This window comes from Podarcis raffonei, chromosome 4 (genome assembly GCF_027172205.1).
Source record: "Podarcis raffonei isolate rPodRaf1 chromosome 4, rPodRaf1.pri, whole genome shotgun sequence".
Lineage (NCBI taxonomy): Eukaryota > Metazoa > Chordata > Lepidosauria > Squamata > Lacertidae > Podarcis > Podarcis raffonei.
In genome coordinates, this window is record NC_070605.1 from 43,693,298 (window position 1) to 43,708,012 (window position 14,715).

Here is a 14,715-nt window from a genome sequence, read left to right on the forward strand (position 1 = left end):
GGAGCACCCTATACCAAATCACATAAGCAATCTGTGATACACATGCAGAGGTTGTTTTTCAGCGATCTAGTGTGAGGACAGGTGCCCCTGGAAAACAAATTATCTTAATTTTTTATCCTTTATGAAGTAGGCCCATTTCCCCCATCGGTTGGGCTTTAAGACTATTGTCAGCCATAATGCAATTATGCCTGGTCTTAGTCCAAACCCAATGAACCAGAGCTTGGCAACAGGAGCTAATGCGCCTTCTATATATTTTAAAAAGTGATCAGTGCATGGGAAAGTGTCTTCCGCTGAAATCTCTTAATCCTTTCTCTTTATCAGGTGTCTTTGCTACACTGTATGTGCCCATGTATGATACAGACTGTCAAAGGAATCGTTCCATTTGTCCAGTCATGCAAACTGTTAATTATGGTTTTCTTAATAGGTATAACAAACTAGGGAGTCTTAACGCATGCTTTATATTTTGCAAGGATTCAGGTGGTTCATTGCGATAACTGCTTTGCTACTGCTTTGCCCAAGACTGCATATTGTTGCCCTGCTTATTTAACTTATATGCAGAATTCATCATGCGAAAAGCTGGACTAGATGAATCCCAAGCCGGAATTAAGATTGCCGGAAGAACCATCAACAACCTCAGATATGCAGATGACACAACTTTTATGGCAGAAAGTGAGGAGGAATTAAAGAACCTCTTAATGAGGGTGAAAGAAGAGAGTGCAAAATATGGTCTGAAGCTCAACATCAAAAAAACAAAGATCATGGCCACTGGTCCCATCACCTCCTGGCAAATAGAAGGGGGAAGAAATGGAGGCAGTGAGAGATTTTACTTTCTTGGGCTCCATGATCACTGTAGATGGTGGCAGCAGTCACAAAATTAAAAGACACCTGCTTCTTGGGAGAAAAGCGATGACAAACCTTGACAGTATCTTAAAAAGCAGAGACATCACTTTGCTGACAAAGGTCCATATAGTTAAAGCTATGGTTTTCCCAGTAGTGATGTATGGAAGTGAGAGCTGGACCATAAAGAAGGCTGATCGCTGAAGAATTGATGCTTTTGAATTATGGTGCTGGAGGAGACTCTTGAGAGTCCCATGGACTGCAAGAAGATCAAACCTCTCCATTCTGAAGGAAATCAGCCCTGAGTGCTCACTGGAAGGACAGATCGTGAAGCTGAGGCTCCGATGCTTTGGCCACCTCATGAGAAGAGAAGACTCCCTGGAAAAGACCCTGATGCTGGGAAAGATTGAGGGCACAAGGAGAAGGGGACGACAGAGAACGAGATGGTTGGACAGTGTTTTCGAAGCTATCAACATGAGTTTGACCAAACTGCGGGAGGCAGTGGAAGACAAGAGTGCTTGGTATGCTCTGGTCCATGGGGTCACAAAGAGTTGGACATGACTAAATGACTAAACAACAACAACCAACAGAATCTTCTGGGCCCAGAACACTATTTGCATTCAATCTTCTCCTCAGTGGGGTGTGATCCTTGCCCACATGACAGCCACCTTGAGTTATCACCTTTGGAGCTCTGGGCTCCCACAATAGTAATAATCTCCCTCCTTTCCACTCATATGCCCCATTTGCAACCCTAGTTTTTTCCATATTCATATAACCAGACTGATGCAATTCTTTCATATTAACGTTAATTTTTATCCATGCAACATGCTAGGAAATGAATATTATGAGTAACTCCATTCAGTTTTACTGGGAAATTTCTTACATTGTAGAAGGAAACTTTTTTATACAGGCCCCATAGGATTCAATTCAAATAAATTTCAGTATGCTCTCATTACTAACTCAGCTCATTAAATTCAATTGTGACTGCCTTGCTCTAGATCAGAGAAGAGAAAACCTTCCCTGTGCAGAATGTCTGGTGCAATCCTACATTTGCAGCACGGCAGTAGTCATTTGGAATGCATATAATTCTCTTGGAAAAAATTGGGAGGGACCCATCAAATGTGGAACCAAAACTGTATAATTGCAGTGACAATATCTGTGAGTTATCAGTTGATATGAATGACACTTTTTAAGTGTTGCTTTGAATTCAATACAGGATGCAGCAGGAATGGTTAGCTCAAAAACTCAAGAAACATGCAAGGTTTTCTGCTTGTGGAAAAGCCCTATCTTATAGTCTTCCAATTGGTGGCAATGACTATTCTTGTGCCTTATGCTTCTACAGGCAGTATCATGTCATCCAAAAGCCTGGACAGCAGACTGTACCCACTTTGGCCTTATATTGTAGATGGAAACTTATTCATGTTTGTCCTGCTACAATTAGTACTTTTGATCAACCATGCATATCAGCATCCATTGCTGACTGGTGGATACATAACACTGCTTTTTTAGGATGATACGTATGCCTTAAATGTATTAATGACTTCAAAGTAGGGTGAATGTTTATCTGATCTTGTATCTTACATTTGGTCTTATCAGAAGCTATGTTTATTACAATGCCTTTTGAATGTGAGTCTCTGAATTTTTTTTAAAACAGCAACATTTAAAAGCAAAAGGTTATAAAATGCAACTTATTCCCATCGGACCTTAAAACAACACATCTTTCATGTATTTTCCAAGTCTGACTAGTCTCAATAAACACTTAGTACTTCCTATCATGCAGAGTAGTATGTTTGAAGCCTTCTTCATGAAATAACATCTGTTTACATATTTCTTCATATAATCCAAAAATTAAGAACCAAATCTCATTTCTATAGTTTTTGATTTTAATTTACATATATAACTTTTGGAATTTTTTGGGTGTTTTTTGGTAATATTTTGGTTTTTCAACCTTTTGCTTTGTGCGGTGGGGATCTCTGTGTGAATTGAGTGTTTGTTTTTTGGCTTTTGGGGCAGGTGTTCATACGGTTGGATAACACTGAGGAGGTTTCCGCAACAATCATATGAGCAGAAATTGGGGTAAAAAGACTCCCTCCTGCAGCCTTATCCAATATTGTTCCTTCACAAAAGCCTGCTTTAAAAGAACCTGGAAAAAAATTGGGTCTCTGGTTTCCCCTCATTAATTGGGTGTCTGTTGCATTTGGGTGGGGAGGAAGGAGGTTCCTAAGTGATCAGGCAACTTGGCCAGGCAAAGCACATTAAAATGGATAAAGGGATTTCCTGACAGTATAAATACCTGCACACGACTTCCCTGTGCACCATAACCCATGTTATGTATATATGCAAGGGAAAGTGGTACAATCAAATCCGGACTGCTGGGAACTGCATAGGGTAGACTTGGGAGAAAAGCAAGGCAAGGCATCTCTTCGTTCTTCCTTTTCTGTTTGCTTGTGGGAATGAGTTGTCAAGCCTTTCCTTCAGCTGACACCTTCATCCCTTTGAATTCAGACTCGTCACCCTCTCTGCCTCTGATAATGCATCACAGTGCTGCAGAGTGCTTACCCGTCTCCAATCATGCCACCAATGTGGTCTCAACAGGTACTTTTTTTTATTCTATCAGTGTTGCTCTTCTCAATGTGCCATGCCTTGGCATCTTTCATATGCTACGCAAGCCCTTGAAGGGAAAACTTTTTAAAGAGATTAGGTTCTCTGAGCAAATGATTCAAACTAAAACTACCAGCGTGCCAGGTTTAATTGTGTATGGTGTAGTCGTTGTTCTTTTTAATTGCCACATTAGCTTTCCAGTAAAATCTTCACAATGGAGAAGCTGGATCATTATAATGCATCATCAAAAGGCTGGTGTCTTATTTATTTATCTGATGTCGCATTTCTTTAAAGTGTTTCTTAAATGTTTCAACAGACGATTCCAGGGTGGTGTACAAATGTGTGAATAAAATCAATTCACACAACGTACAAAATTTTAAACCATTTAAAAACAAGACGAAACATAAATCCAAAATGGTAAAAGCGTATCACAATTCCTAAAACCATTTACAATCTGAAATGTCTTATTTCCTACTTCTCAAAAACTCATACTAAAGAATGGGAAGATGCATTATATGAAGTGGAAAATAAAACCAACCAGTTTGCACATATGCAAGCACTAAAAATCTAAGGTGATACAAATATTAACCAAGCTAATAAATCCTGTTTTCAGTTGCATGTCTAAGTATGGCATTATTAACAATTAATTTTCATTTGGACTCTTCCATATGACATTTTATTTTTGTTGTTGCTGCTACTCTAGGTGGTGGTATATTCTGCAACATGTAATTGACTCGTTTATACTGAATTTGTGGTGGTTTATATTGGAGCATCCACACATCCTTCTGCTTTATTAGATGTTCTGCAATGCTTCTCCAGTGTTACTGCATTATTGTCATCTGGAGCTACACATCTTGAACAAGAGTGCTATAAAAGCTATCTGGGAGTGAAAAACAAAAAATAACTTGGAATGTTTGTGGTATAAAAAATTGAAGGATTTTAGCAGGAACATGCACTGTTTGGGAACAGAAGAGTTTGTCTGCCTCCAAAAGCTTTGCAAACACAAACAGTATTGAAAGTGGGATTGTATGTATAACCTCCCTGATACCAAATAATCATGAAAGCACAATAAAAAGGTTGCTTGGAAGGGCCTTTAGAGTTGATCAAAAGCATCAATTTATTCCAAGTGGCATGAAATGACAATTTCAATCTTAAATAAAATCATTTGTATGCCCATTTTTTTCAAACTCCAGTATGTGTGTTTAAGCAGAAGGGAAAACAGAATCAGAAGAATTTGCAACCTAACACCCAGGGAGGGGCACAAGGAGTGGGAATTAATCTATATTGAAGGTACATCAAAAAGAGGTTTCACCAACCAATAAAAGTTTGATAAGGAAGGAGCCAACAAGCCTCCTAGAGGGAATTCCATAGTCTGGGCTGCAACCATAGATACTCTGTCCCATTTTCCTACTACCAGCATGTCTGACCCCAGCTGGAAATGGCCTCAAAGATCTCAGAAATTGGGTATGATTGCACGATAATCCTTAAAACACCTTGGTCCTAAATCTTTAAAGGCAGTATTTGGCACTTGGAACTGGGATTGGAAACACAGCCGTATCCAAGATCAGTCTAAACTGGAAAAGTGGGCCATGGCTTCTGAACTTTCTGCCACATCTGCATTTGTCTCAAGTCATACTTTCAAACACTTGCAAGGTTTTATATAACCTGCCAGAGAGTTCACAGTTTTAGAATATTTTTTTCCAAAATAAGAATTGTTTCAAGAAGCGCCAGAATTAGGTTTGAGGGCTACCTTGGCAACGTTCTACCTGGTCAACCTCGACTTCACCAATGTCTCCCCACTAACACTACCACCCCCCTCCAAATAATCTTCTGGTAGTGTGGACTCACAACTAAATGCTGCACTATGGTCCCAGTGACTGGCCATGCCACATCAACAACAATAAGACAGACCACTCAGAAGGAGGCAGAGGATGCCTTGTGCTGGTTTAGAATAATAGATGCTCCTTGGGAAGGCAGGGAAATATGATTTTTAAGGTAGAGATCCATGTCCCATTGACAGAGGCTTTTGTGTGGCGTTCCTTCATCGCTCCACATCTGGTTTCTCCCAAATGAGTTATATCAGTGATGCATGAAAGTCATTGTGCTCAGAAACTGCTACTCTCTCCTCTGCCCTGCAGGCAATTTAAGCCAGGCTCTTTTCAGTTCCTTGGGTTTCCTGTGACTTCAAGAGCTCTCCGTTTTTAATTTCAGAGAAGCATCAAGATGTGTATTAAAGCAGATGACCCTGAAAGTATATTATACTGTATCCAACTATTTCAAAGATCATTAAGTTAAAACTTTTTTTCTGTTACATGGGAGAAAACCAATTTGTGGATTCAAAAGAAATGAAGAAAGAAGCAGAACGCTGTGCTGCCGTTTTAATTTAATGTGAAATAGAATCCTTCCAGGAATATAATTCATTTCTATTTCAATGCCTTAAAACAAGAACTGTGGCTGAAAGAATGAAAATAAAAAACGGCTTGGCACACAGTGATTTATTTGCAGTGCATAACCCCCCTGCCACACACATAAACACACTTGCTTTTTAAAAATTTTGTGAATAGTTCATACTGTGGACTTTTGACCAGCCTGCCAGATAAGGATTGGCCTGTGATTAGTACAGAACTATATTGAAACTTGCATGTGTGATATTTAACAACTGGTTCTGTTTTGAAGTAAAACTGAATGTACTGATTTGCTGTCAAGGGAATTCCTTCTGTGTAAAATGGAATCAAACCAAAGAACAATGGGTATATTTGACTAACGCAGAAGCCACTCATAGTTCAAGAAGTAGTCAAATGTTCCTTTGATTCCTTTATCATCTGCCCACATCAGACTTGGCTATTTAAAAAAAAAGAAGAAGTTTTATTTTGTAAAATTTACACGATAAAATAAAATCTCATAAGCATAATTGATATTTTATGTGTCAAGCTTTTCAGTAATCACTATAACTAGCACACGATGGCCTACTTTTACTGGACTTCTGTTCCACCTGCTTTCAACAACTTTGTCCTGCATGGTAAATCTGAGGTGCGTTGAAAGCTGGGTGCATGCAGTTGCTTTCCCTGAATGTACAGCTCAAATTTATGCACTTTCTTAAGATGCTCTCCAAAAGGTAGAGTATAGACTCAAGACAGATCCAAAATGTGAATATAATATATTATTTATTTGCTTGTTTATTTCATAATATTTGTACACAACTTGATTGTAAAAAAAAGAAAATAACAACGCTCAGAGCAGTTTACAAAAAGATAAAACAATAAAATAAAGGGGGGAAATTACAACCATACTTTTAAAGCATACAAATAGAAGGTAAAATACTAAAGCTGAGTAAAATTCTCCACTTTCTTAGTGTCTGGGTAGGCTTGTCGAAACAGGAATTTGTTTAGCAGGCACCAAACATAGAAGAGTGAAGGCACCTGCTTCATCTCAACAGGCAGGAAGTTCCAAAGTGTAGATGCTGCCACACTAAACGGGTCTTGTGTGACACCCGTAGTGCTGCTAATTCTTCAACTGAAGAGGTCAAATGAGCACATGTGGGGCAAGGCAATTCTAGTACACTGGTCCCAAGTTGTTAAGGGCATAGCTGTCAACTTTCCCCCCTTTTTAAGGGAAATTCCCTTATTCTGAATAGGATTCCTCGCAAGAAAAGGGAAAAGTTGACAGCTTTTATGGTTAAGGGTATAGTATGTCAGTTTGCATTTCTTGGTGCAGAAAGTATTGATCTAATGTGTAGAGATCTTTCCTATTCTAATTAATTCAAGAGGGTTCTGGAAGCTTCTCTGTGTGGAAGAAACAAGCAGGAAGTTCCTGATGTTTTGGGTTATTCCTTCAGAGAAGCTGAGTATAGCTGGCTTAAACTTGGTTCTCTTATCTTTTCAGTCAAGGTCATGCTGACGATAAAAGTAGGGCCAGAAGGAGCCTGGATTTCACTTTCTCTTTCTATATCTTTTCCTTCTGGTGTGGTGTTCTATACATAGCATGCTTAGTGTTAAGGTTTTAGACTTATTATAAGTCATTGTAAGTTAATTTAAGTCTGCTGCAGCTGGATTTCTTACGGACAGCGCCAATCCTGAATGTATTGGATTTGTGACCATTATGCTTATTTGCCTTCAGGAGCAGTAAAGCTCGACTGGATGAAATATTAATTGCCTCTGGTCTATTTTGGGGGGTAATCCTGCAACATGTTTAAGGTTTTACTCTGCTAACTATACATTGGGATCTATTCTGGGTCAATATTGAGTAGAATTTCAATGACATATAGTGGTACCTCGGGTTAAGTACTTAATTCGCTCCGGAGGTCAATTCTTAACCTGAAACTGTTCTTAACCTGAAGCACCACTTTAGCTAATGGGGCCTCCTGCTGCTGCCGCGCTGCCGGAGCACGATTTCTGTTCTCATTCTGAAGCAAAGTTTTTAACCCGAGGTATTATTTCTGGGTTAGGGGAGTCTGTAACCTGAAGCGTATGTAACCCGAGGTACCACTGTGGTGTACTTTGGTTGAGTTGAAAGGATGATCTTCGGGTCCTTGTGCATGTTCTTACCGTTATCCTCTGTTTTGTTAACCCCAACCCCTAAATCTTCCTCCATATGCCTCTCCATGCCGACACTGGGGAATGTTCTACCAGGTCTGCATTATTCCATCCCTTCCTGCCATTATGGAAACCAGCAAGCTGCCTACGGCGTGATGGCAGGTAAGAAATGTTCTCTTAAAATCAGTGGGCCCATAAAGTGGGGGGGGGGGGCGAATACATCTGTAACTAATTCAGTTTGTCTCAACTGAAATGGTCTTACTGCACTCTCAACTTCCCCCTCCCCCTTTTTACCCAGGTATCAAGCCTGCAGGTCCAGATATGCTGGCAGCCAGCCTCTCTCAAAGCCGCATTTTGCAGACCTGCAGTATGCCCCATCCCAACATTGTGAATGGTGTTGGCACATTGCAAGGCAAGTCTGTCCTGTTTCATTTTGTTTTGTTTCCCCTAACTGATTAACCTTATTACATAAAAGGCTTCAGTGCCCGAGAGGCATTCCTGTAACAGCAGTAGTTCAAAATCAAAAGGAGCAGGGTTTAAATCTTAATTGCCATTTAAAAACGATGAAAAGCCATACAGAATAGGGATGACTAAAAGAGACCTTGTGGTTGGAGCTAGTCATCATCATCGGGAATGAATGAATAAATGAATGAATCTTTATTTGCATCAGCCATTGGCCATAGCAATAAAACAACAATACGATATACAAAGAATGAAAATAAACAGACAATTATATAAAATGCATTTTAGGGTTTATAATCAGTAGTCAAATAGTGGAACTTACTCTGTTTGCCCCAGCTAAAAACCTTGCAACCTTTGCTGTCACCTGCTCATCTTGATCTGCCAAGAGAAAGGACACTCTGGCAGTGGTTGGGTGACCCAGAATGGACAATAAGAGAGGAGTGATAGTCTTATTCCTCAAGTCTTTATAAAGAGTGCAAGCCAGAAGGGCATGCGCCACCGATTCAGTACTGCCATCTCCACAGGGACATAAGTGTTTTTCGTGTGGAATCTGTTGGAATTGTCCCTCAAGTACAGCCATTTAGAAACGATGAAAAGCCATACAGAATAAGGATGACTAAAAGGGACCTTGTCATCTTCATCGGGAGGGAATTCTGCAAACTCAGGAGCGGCCCCAGAAAAGGCCCCTTCTTGTCTATTCACTAACCAAATCTATTTTTCTGGTGGGAGATACGAAAGGACTTCTTAGCCTGTGGAAAGGTTCATATGGGAAAAGATAGTGTTTCAGATAGCCTGGCCCTCAGCTTTTTAGGGTTTTAGCACCTTTAGTGGGCTTGGAAGCAAACTGGGAAGCCAGCACAGTCTATTTGTTTATTCATTTCCAATATTTATAGGCCACTTTTCACCACAGAGGGCCACAGAACAGTTTACAGAACAATCAATAAGACCAGTGGACATAAGACCTGGGTAATATGAAACGAGAATAAGCTATTAAAACTTCAATCCCATGCCACTTACCTGGGAGTGTGTCCCATTGATCTTGGTGAGGCTGACTTCTGAGTAAAGGTCTGCCTAGGATTGCACTGCTGCTAAATGATGTGAGCTAGGAAATTATAGCATTTGTTTTTGTTCTCCAACAGGTAGCCTCACCCCTTGCCTTTATAAATTCCCTGACCATGCGCTGAGCGCCAGTTCGTGTGCTCTGGGCCACAGCTTTCCTTCCATGCACCCCTCCATCCTTGGAGATGACTCGGTGACTGATTTTAAGCAGGAATTCCGCAAGAAGAACAAGTCAATCGAAGAACCGATAGACATGGATTCTCCTGAAATCAGGGAGCTAGAAAAGTTTGCCAACGAGTTCAAGCTGAGAAGAATTAAGCTGGGTATGTGACTCATTTAACTAAAGATGTTAGGAGATTGCTTTAAAAAAATCTTTTGCTTATGCTAAAGCGACAAATGCATGGATTGTGGCAGACTGATAATGATGAAATGGTCAACTTTCAGCAGCAGAGTAGAAAGGGCAGTGTGAAAGGTCCATGTCTAAGTACTATTGCAAATGAACTGGGTTTTTACCCAATACTGGAGCTTTTCAAGCCTCCCACATTCTTCAAAAATTGGGCAGTGATATAAATGATCATATGCAGGAAATCTAAATGTGAATGTCTTTTCTGAGTAGTAGGGAATGTATAGCGCAATCCTTGTATAGTGCAAGGATAAGTCCCAGGCTCCCTTTTTAATTTGTCTCCTTCTGTGTTAAAATTAAAACATTTTATTTTGTACAAGCAACAGGGAGTCTTGTGACAGCTTAAAAACAAAGAAATTTACTTTGGCATAACTTTTGTGGCATGTGGTGCATAAAGTTGCTGTAGATGCATTAAGCATTATCCATAGATGCAGAATCATCCTATTTACCGATCTCACTGAGGTCGGAAGAAAAAGAAACGCAGAGAGGTACAGGGAGTGCGAATTATGGCATTACCAGTGGCCATTCATGCAAAGTTGATAATTTGGACAGCCTGGCATTGGTTAGCTAATTAGCAAATGCAGTCTTCAAGGTGACACAGGATTCTTTGTTATTTTTGCAGCCACGGATTAATGGCTTCCCCATTGGAAAACCTTTTCTGTGTCTGATTGGTGTGAAATCAAAATCAGATTTGTTTTATTAGATGAAAGAAAAATTCCGGATGAGCATCAAAGTCATCAGTGTATGCATATATATATAGGTGGGTGGGTGGGTGTGTAGACTGATAAATAGATAGATAAAGTGTTCCTATGCCAGCATCTTTCCCTGAGCTTGTAGGATTGTTTTCTTTTGGCAGGTTATACCCAAACTAATGTTGGAGAGGCTTTGGCTGCCGTGCATGGCTCTGAGTTCAGCCAAACAACTATTTGCCGGTTTGAAAACTTGCAGCTGAGCTTCAAGAATGCTTGCAAACTTAAATCCATCCTAACCAAGTGGCTGGAGGAAGCAGAACAAGTAGGAGGTAAAGCTCTTCTTAAAGGAGATTTCCTTGCTTGTGTGCATTGAAACTGATGCGGAGCAGAGAACAATTTTCAGAAAGCACAAGCCTGCTCCAGCAACCCCTTTAGCACATTTAGTCAAGGGAGGAAGCAGGATTGTTCCCACTAGCTCTGTCCCAGGTGCCAATGAACCAGGTGACAAAGTGCCCCCTGGGTCTTAGGTGTGGGTCCTATTTTGAAATCACTGAAATGTGAGTGTTTAGTTCACAGGAATTGCAGGTCGCAATAGCTTTTGATACTGTGCATGTTATCACTGGAAGTCGCTTTCTCTCACAATGTTCTTATACAATGCAGCCTTATACAATGAAAAAGTTGGAGTGAATGAGCGGAAAAGAAAACGCAGAACAACCATAAGGTAATGCGGCTGGATGCTGAACTGGGCTTTTCAGCTTTGGGAAACGCAGGCAGCTAGCACTTGAGTATTCCCATCTGTAGGAATAGTCTCCTAAGGCTGCCATCCTACATACCAGGGGTTAGGGACCTCGGGTCCAGGTGCAAAAGGCAGCCTACCTGGTCTTTCTAGCCAGCCCTCAAGACACGCCCCCTAGGATGAACCCCCAATGGCCCTGCTCCATGCCACCCATGGGTGCTTTTGCCCATCTTACTCCTCTGGATGGATGATGGAGGGGTGTGTAAACCTCTGACTCTTGTGTGGCTAGAATGTAGCCTCCTGTGGAAAGGTAAGAGTCTTCCCCATTGGCCCATTATTGCCTCTGGCCCAGCCCACTAATGCAATGCAGCCCTTAGGTACAAAGAGGGGACCCTTCCCTGCTATAAAACACTTGTTGGAGGCTAAGAACCTAGAATCATAGAATTGTATAGTTGGAAAGCTCCCCCACCCCCGGTGGCTTGTAGAATTAGACTGCTTAGCTTTTTTCCCCTTTAGTTGTTTTGTAAATAAGTGTTTTATAGAAGATGGTTGCTTTGCTGATGATTTGCAATTGTTTTACTGGCGATTTGTTAATTATTCTATGTAATTTATGTTGTAATTGTGATGGTCTGTTATGTTGTTTATTGTTGGAAGCCACTGTGTGACTCACATAAGTGAAAAGTGGCCTGAGGATCATCTAGTGCAACCGAATCCTGCCCACAGCCTTCCCTGGGTGGGCTTGAACCACCAACCTTCTGGTTAATAGCCAGATGCCCTGACCCATTGCACCACTTCCAAATACACATGTATAGGATTGCCTTGTTAATTACATATACGGTCCTTATATTTGTTGGGGGGGGCGAGGTCCAAAACATCACACTATTTTCCTCCATATATCTAGTTACAGGTAGGTAGCCATGTTGGTCTGCTATAGTAGAAACAAAATAAAAAAAAACCTTCCAGTAGCACCTTAGAGACCAACTAAGTTTGTTATTGGTATGAGCTTTCGTGTGCATGGTATCCGAAGAAGTGTGCATGCACATGAAAGCTCATACCAATAACAAACTTAGTTGGTCTCTAAGGTGCTACTGGAAGGATTTTTTTTATTTTGTTCCTCCATATACTTACAGTTGAGTTCATGGTCCCTTTAAAAGACCCGTGCTAATTCAATCTTCTACGATTTTGAATCGATAAAAACCACAATGTTTTGTTTTACTCCACCACCCTGCCGATGCTGATACACCCACACCCACCCACCTATTCCTGGCTTGTTTAACCTCAGCAACACAAATACACTGCAAAGTACAACTTCTCTAAAAAGAAACCCTGAAAAGGGAACATACCATCCCGGCTGTTTTGCATCAGAATCCTACCTGCTTTGCACAGCCCCTTTCATGTCAAACATGAAGTATAATGCCGCCCCCTTGTGGTCAAAATGAAAAATTGTTCCACTACGGAGGGAACTGTTTTTTGTTATCTTTGGAAGAAATACACCACATATCTGAATGTTGGCTTTGGAAGAAATATACCACATATCTGAATATTTTCACAAAATTTCAGTTCGGGCTGAAAAGCACAACAAGCAGCTTGGAGGCAATTTCAACATTCATTTGTAGTTTCCCCAAAGAATGAGGCAATATCGTAATATCGTAACAAGGTTTCCAACTTGTTTTTAAACATTACGCTCTCAGATTAGAACCGCAAATTTAAGCCAATTTAAAAAGTGATTTGGTAAAACACATAATTTTGTGTTAACTGGTACAGATTACCTTTTTTTGCTCAAGTGTTGTCATTTTTATTTTTTATCATGGCTAGGGGCCTCCAAAGGTGGAAGTGGCCGAGGCCTCTCTGGACATGTAGAGATATTCCCAAGGAAGGTTTTCACTAAAACACCTTTGGCAATGTACCGTCCATTTTTAAAGCACCAATTTGAGCCTTGCTTTTCTCTTTGCTCTCTTGAATTTGGTGCTGCTCCTCCGCTAGTATTGAAAGCACAGGGATAAATACGGATGATGCTTCCTATTTGCATTGCACAACCCAGGCTACAAATGACATGTAGATGTCATACTTTTTTTCTGTCATGTATGTGAAACGCCTTGCATGAACTGGCCCATAGTTTCCATGCAGCCTGAGATACCAAGGATATGATCGAATTGTTATGGTTTTCCCTTCTAGCATTGCAGCCAAAGAAGCTCTCGAGAGCCATTTTGCAGAACAAAGCAAGCCCTCATCTCAGGAGATCATGAGGATGGCCGAGGGGCTCAATCTGGAGAAAGAAGTGGTGAGGGTCTGGTTCTGCAACAGAAGGCAACGAGAGAAGAGAGTGAAGACCAGTTTGCACCAGAACACCTTCAATTCCATGATTAAGGACCACCAAGAGTGCCACTAGACTTTCTTGGAGTGAAGTGGGGTTTTTAGACAGCAACACTTTGAAAACTGGACTCCCTCCTTCCCCCCACCCCCCAGGAAAAGAAACGGGCATAAATGCAGGGCATGTAATGCTTACCACTTTTACAAGTTTGTCAAGCTGAATGATAAATAATTTTAGGGATGCTTCATTTAAATACTGTGCAGTTAATACAGCCTAGTGCAGCAGCACCTTGTGCAATTTAGTAATGCCAAAATTCAAAAATAGGCAAAGCAGGAGTGAAGATTGCTTGGCTTATTTTAATACCACTGTCTATAGTGTTGGAGGGTCATGATGACTCCTATGGGTGCAGAATGCAGAAGTTAGGTGGTTAGATATTCACCTTAAAGGGTGGCCTACTGTGGTGAACACTACTTGCATATTTTGGAGGGGATGTTCTCACACATCCAAGTGCTTTGCTTTCTTTATTTTAGGCTAAAATCTTTTACTTAGTTGTTCACTGCTGCCACCATGTATCTAAATATCAAGTCAATTATATATCCCATTTTTTACCCATCAGTAGCTGGCTATGGATCAGCGTGGTACCAAAAGGCAGAGTAACTTATTGTTTATTTTAAGTATGAACAGCTGAGGATCTTAGCTTGTGTAGATACTATATGTTGATCTGTACATTAGGGTTACCAGACGTCCCCGTTTGCCGGGGACAGTCCCTGGATTTGCGAATAAGTCCCCGGACAAATTCCATCCCCGGAATGTCCCCGGATTTCATCTAATGTCCCCAGGAAACACAGCAGCGGCAGTCTCAGCAACCCAGAGCAGTCGGCTCTGGCTGGCTTCAGGAGCTGCTCGGAAGTCCCCATATGATGGCAGTGCAGGGGCTCTAAGATGCAACGTCCGGGCTGCCTCCACCTTCCCTCCGAAATACAGTGTGAAGCCTCGCTTCCCAGCTGAGGGATCCCCAGCCCTCCTGCTTGCACGCAAGTAGGAATGGGATTGGGGATGCTCCGATGGAAAGGGAGGCACCG

The 14,715-nt window shown here is 41.1% G+C and overlaps 1 protein-coding gene across 1 annotated transcript; it reads left to right on the forward strand.

Moving 5' to 3' along the window:
- Positions 1 to 3,290: 3,290 nt before the first annotated feature.
- POU1F1 (POU class 1 homeobox 1) lies at positions 3,291 to 13,778 on the forward strand. Its single transcript, XM_053385262.1, has 7 exons — positions 3,291 to 3,455; positions 6,879 to 6,904; positions 8,032 to 8,132; positions 9,572 to 9,814; positions 10,751 to 10,915; positions 11,247 to 11,307; positions 13,498 to 13,778. Exons 1-7 carry the CDS (start codon positions 3,291 to 3,293, stop codon positions 13,709 to 13,711), a joined length of 975 nt encoding a protein of 324 aa, XP_053241237.1. The 3' UTR covers positions 13,712 to 13,778.
- Positions 13,779 to 14,715: the final 937 nt, after the last annotated feature.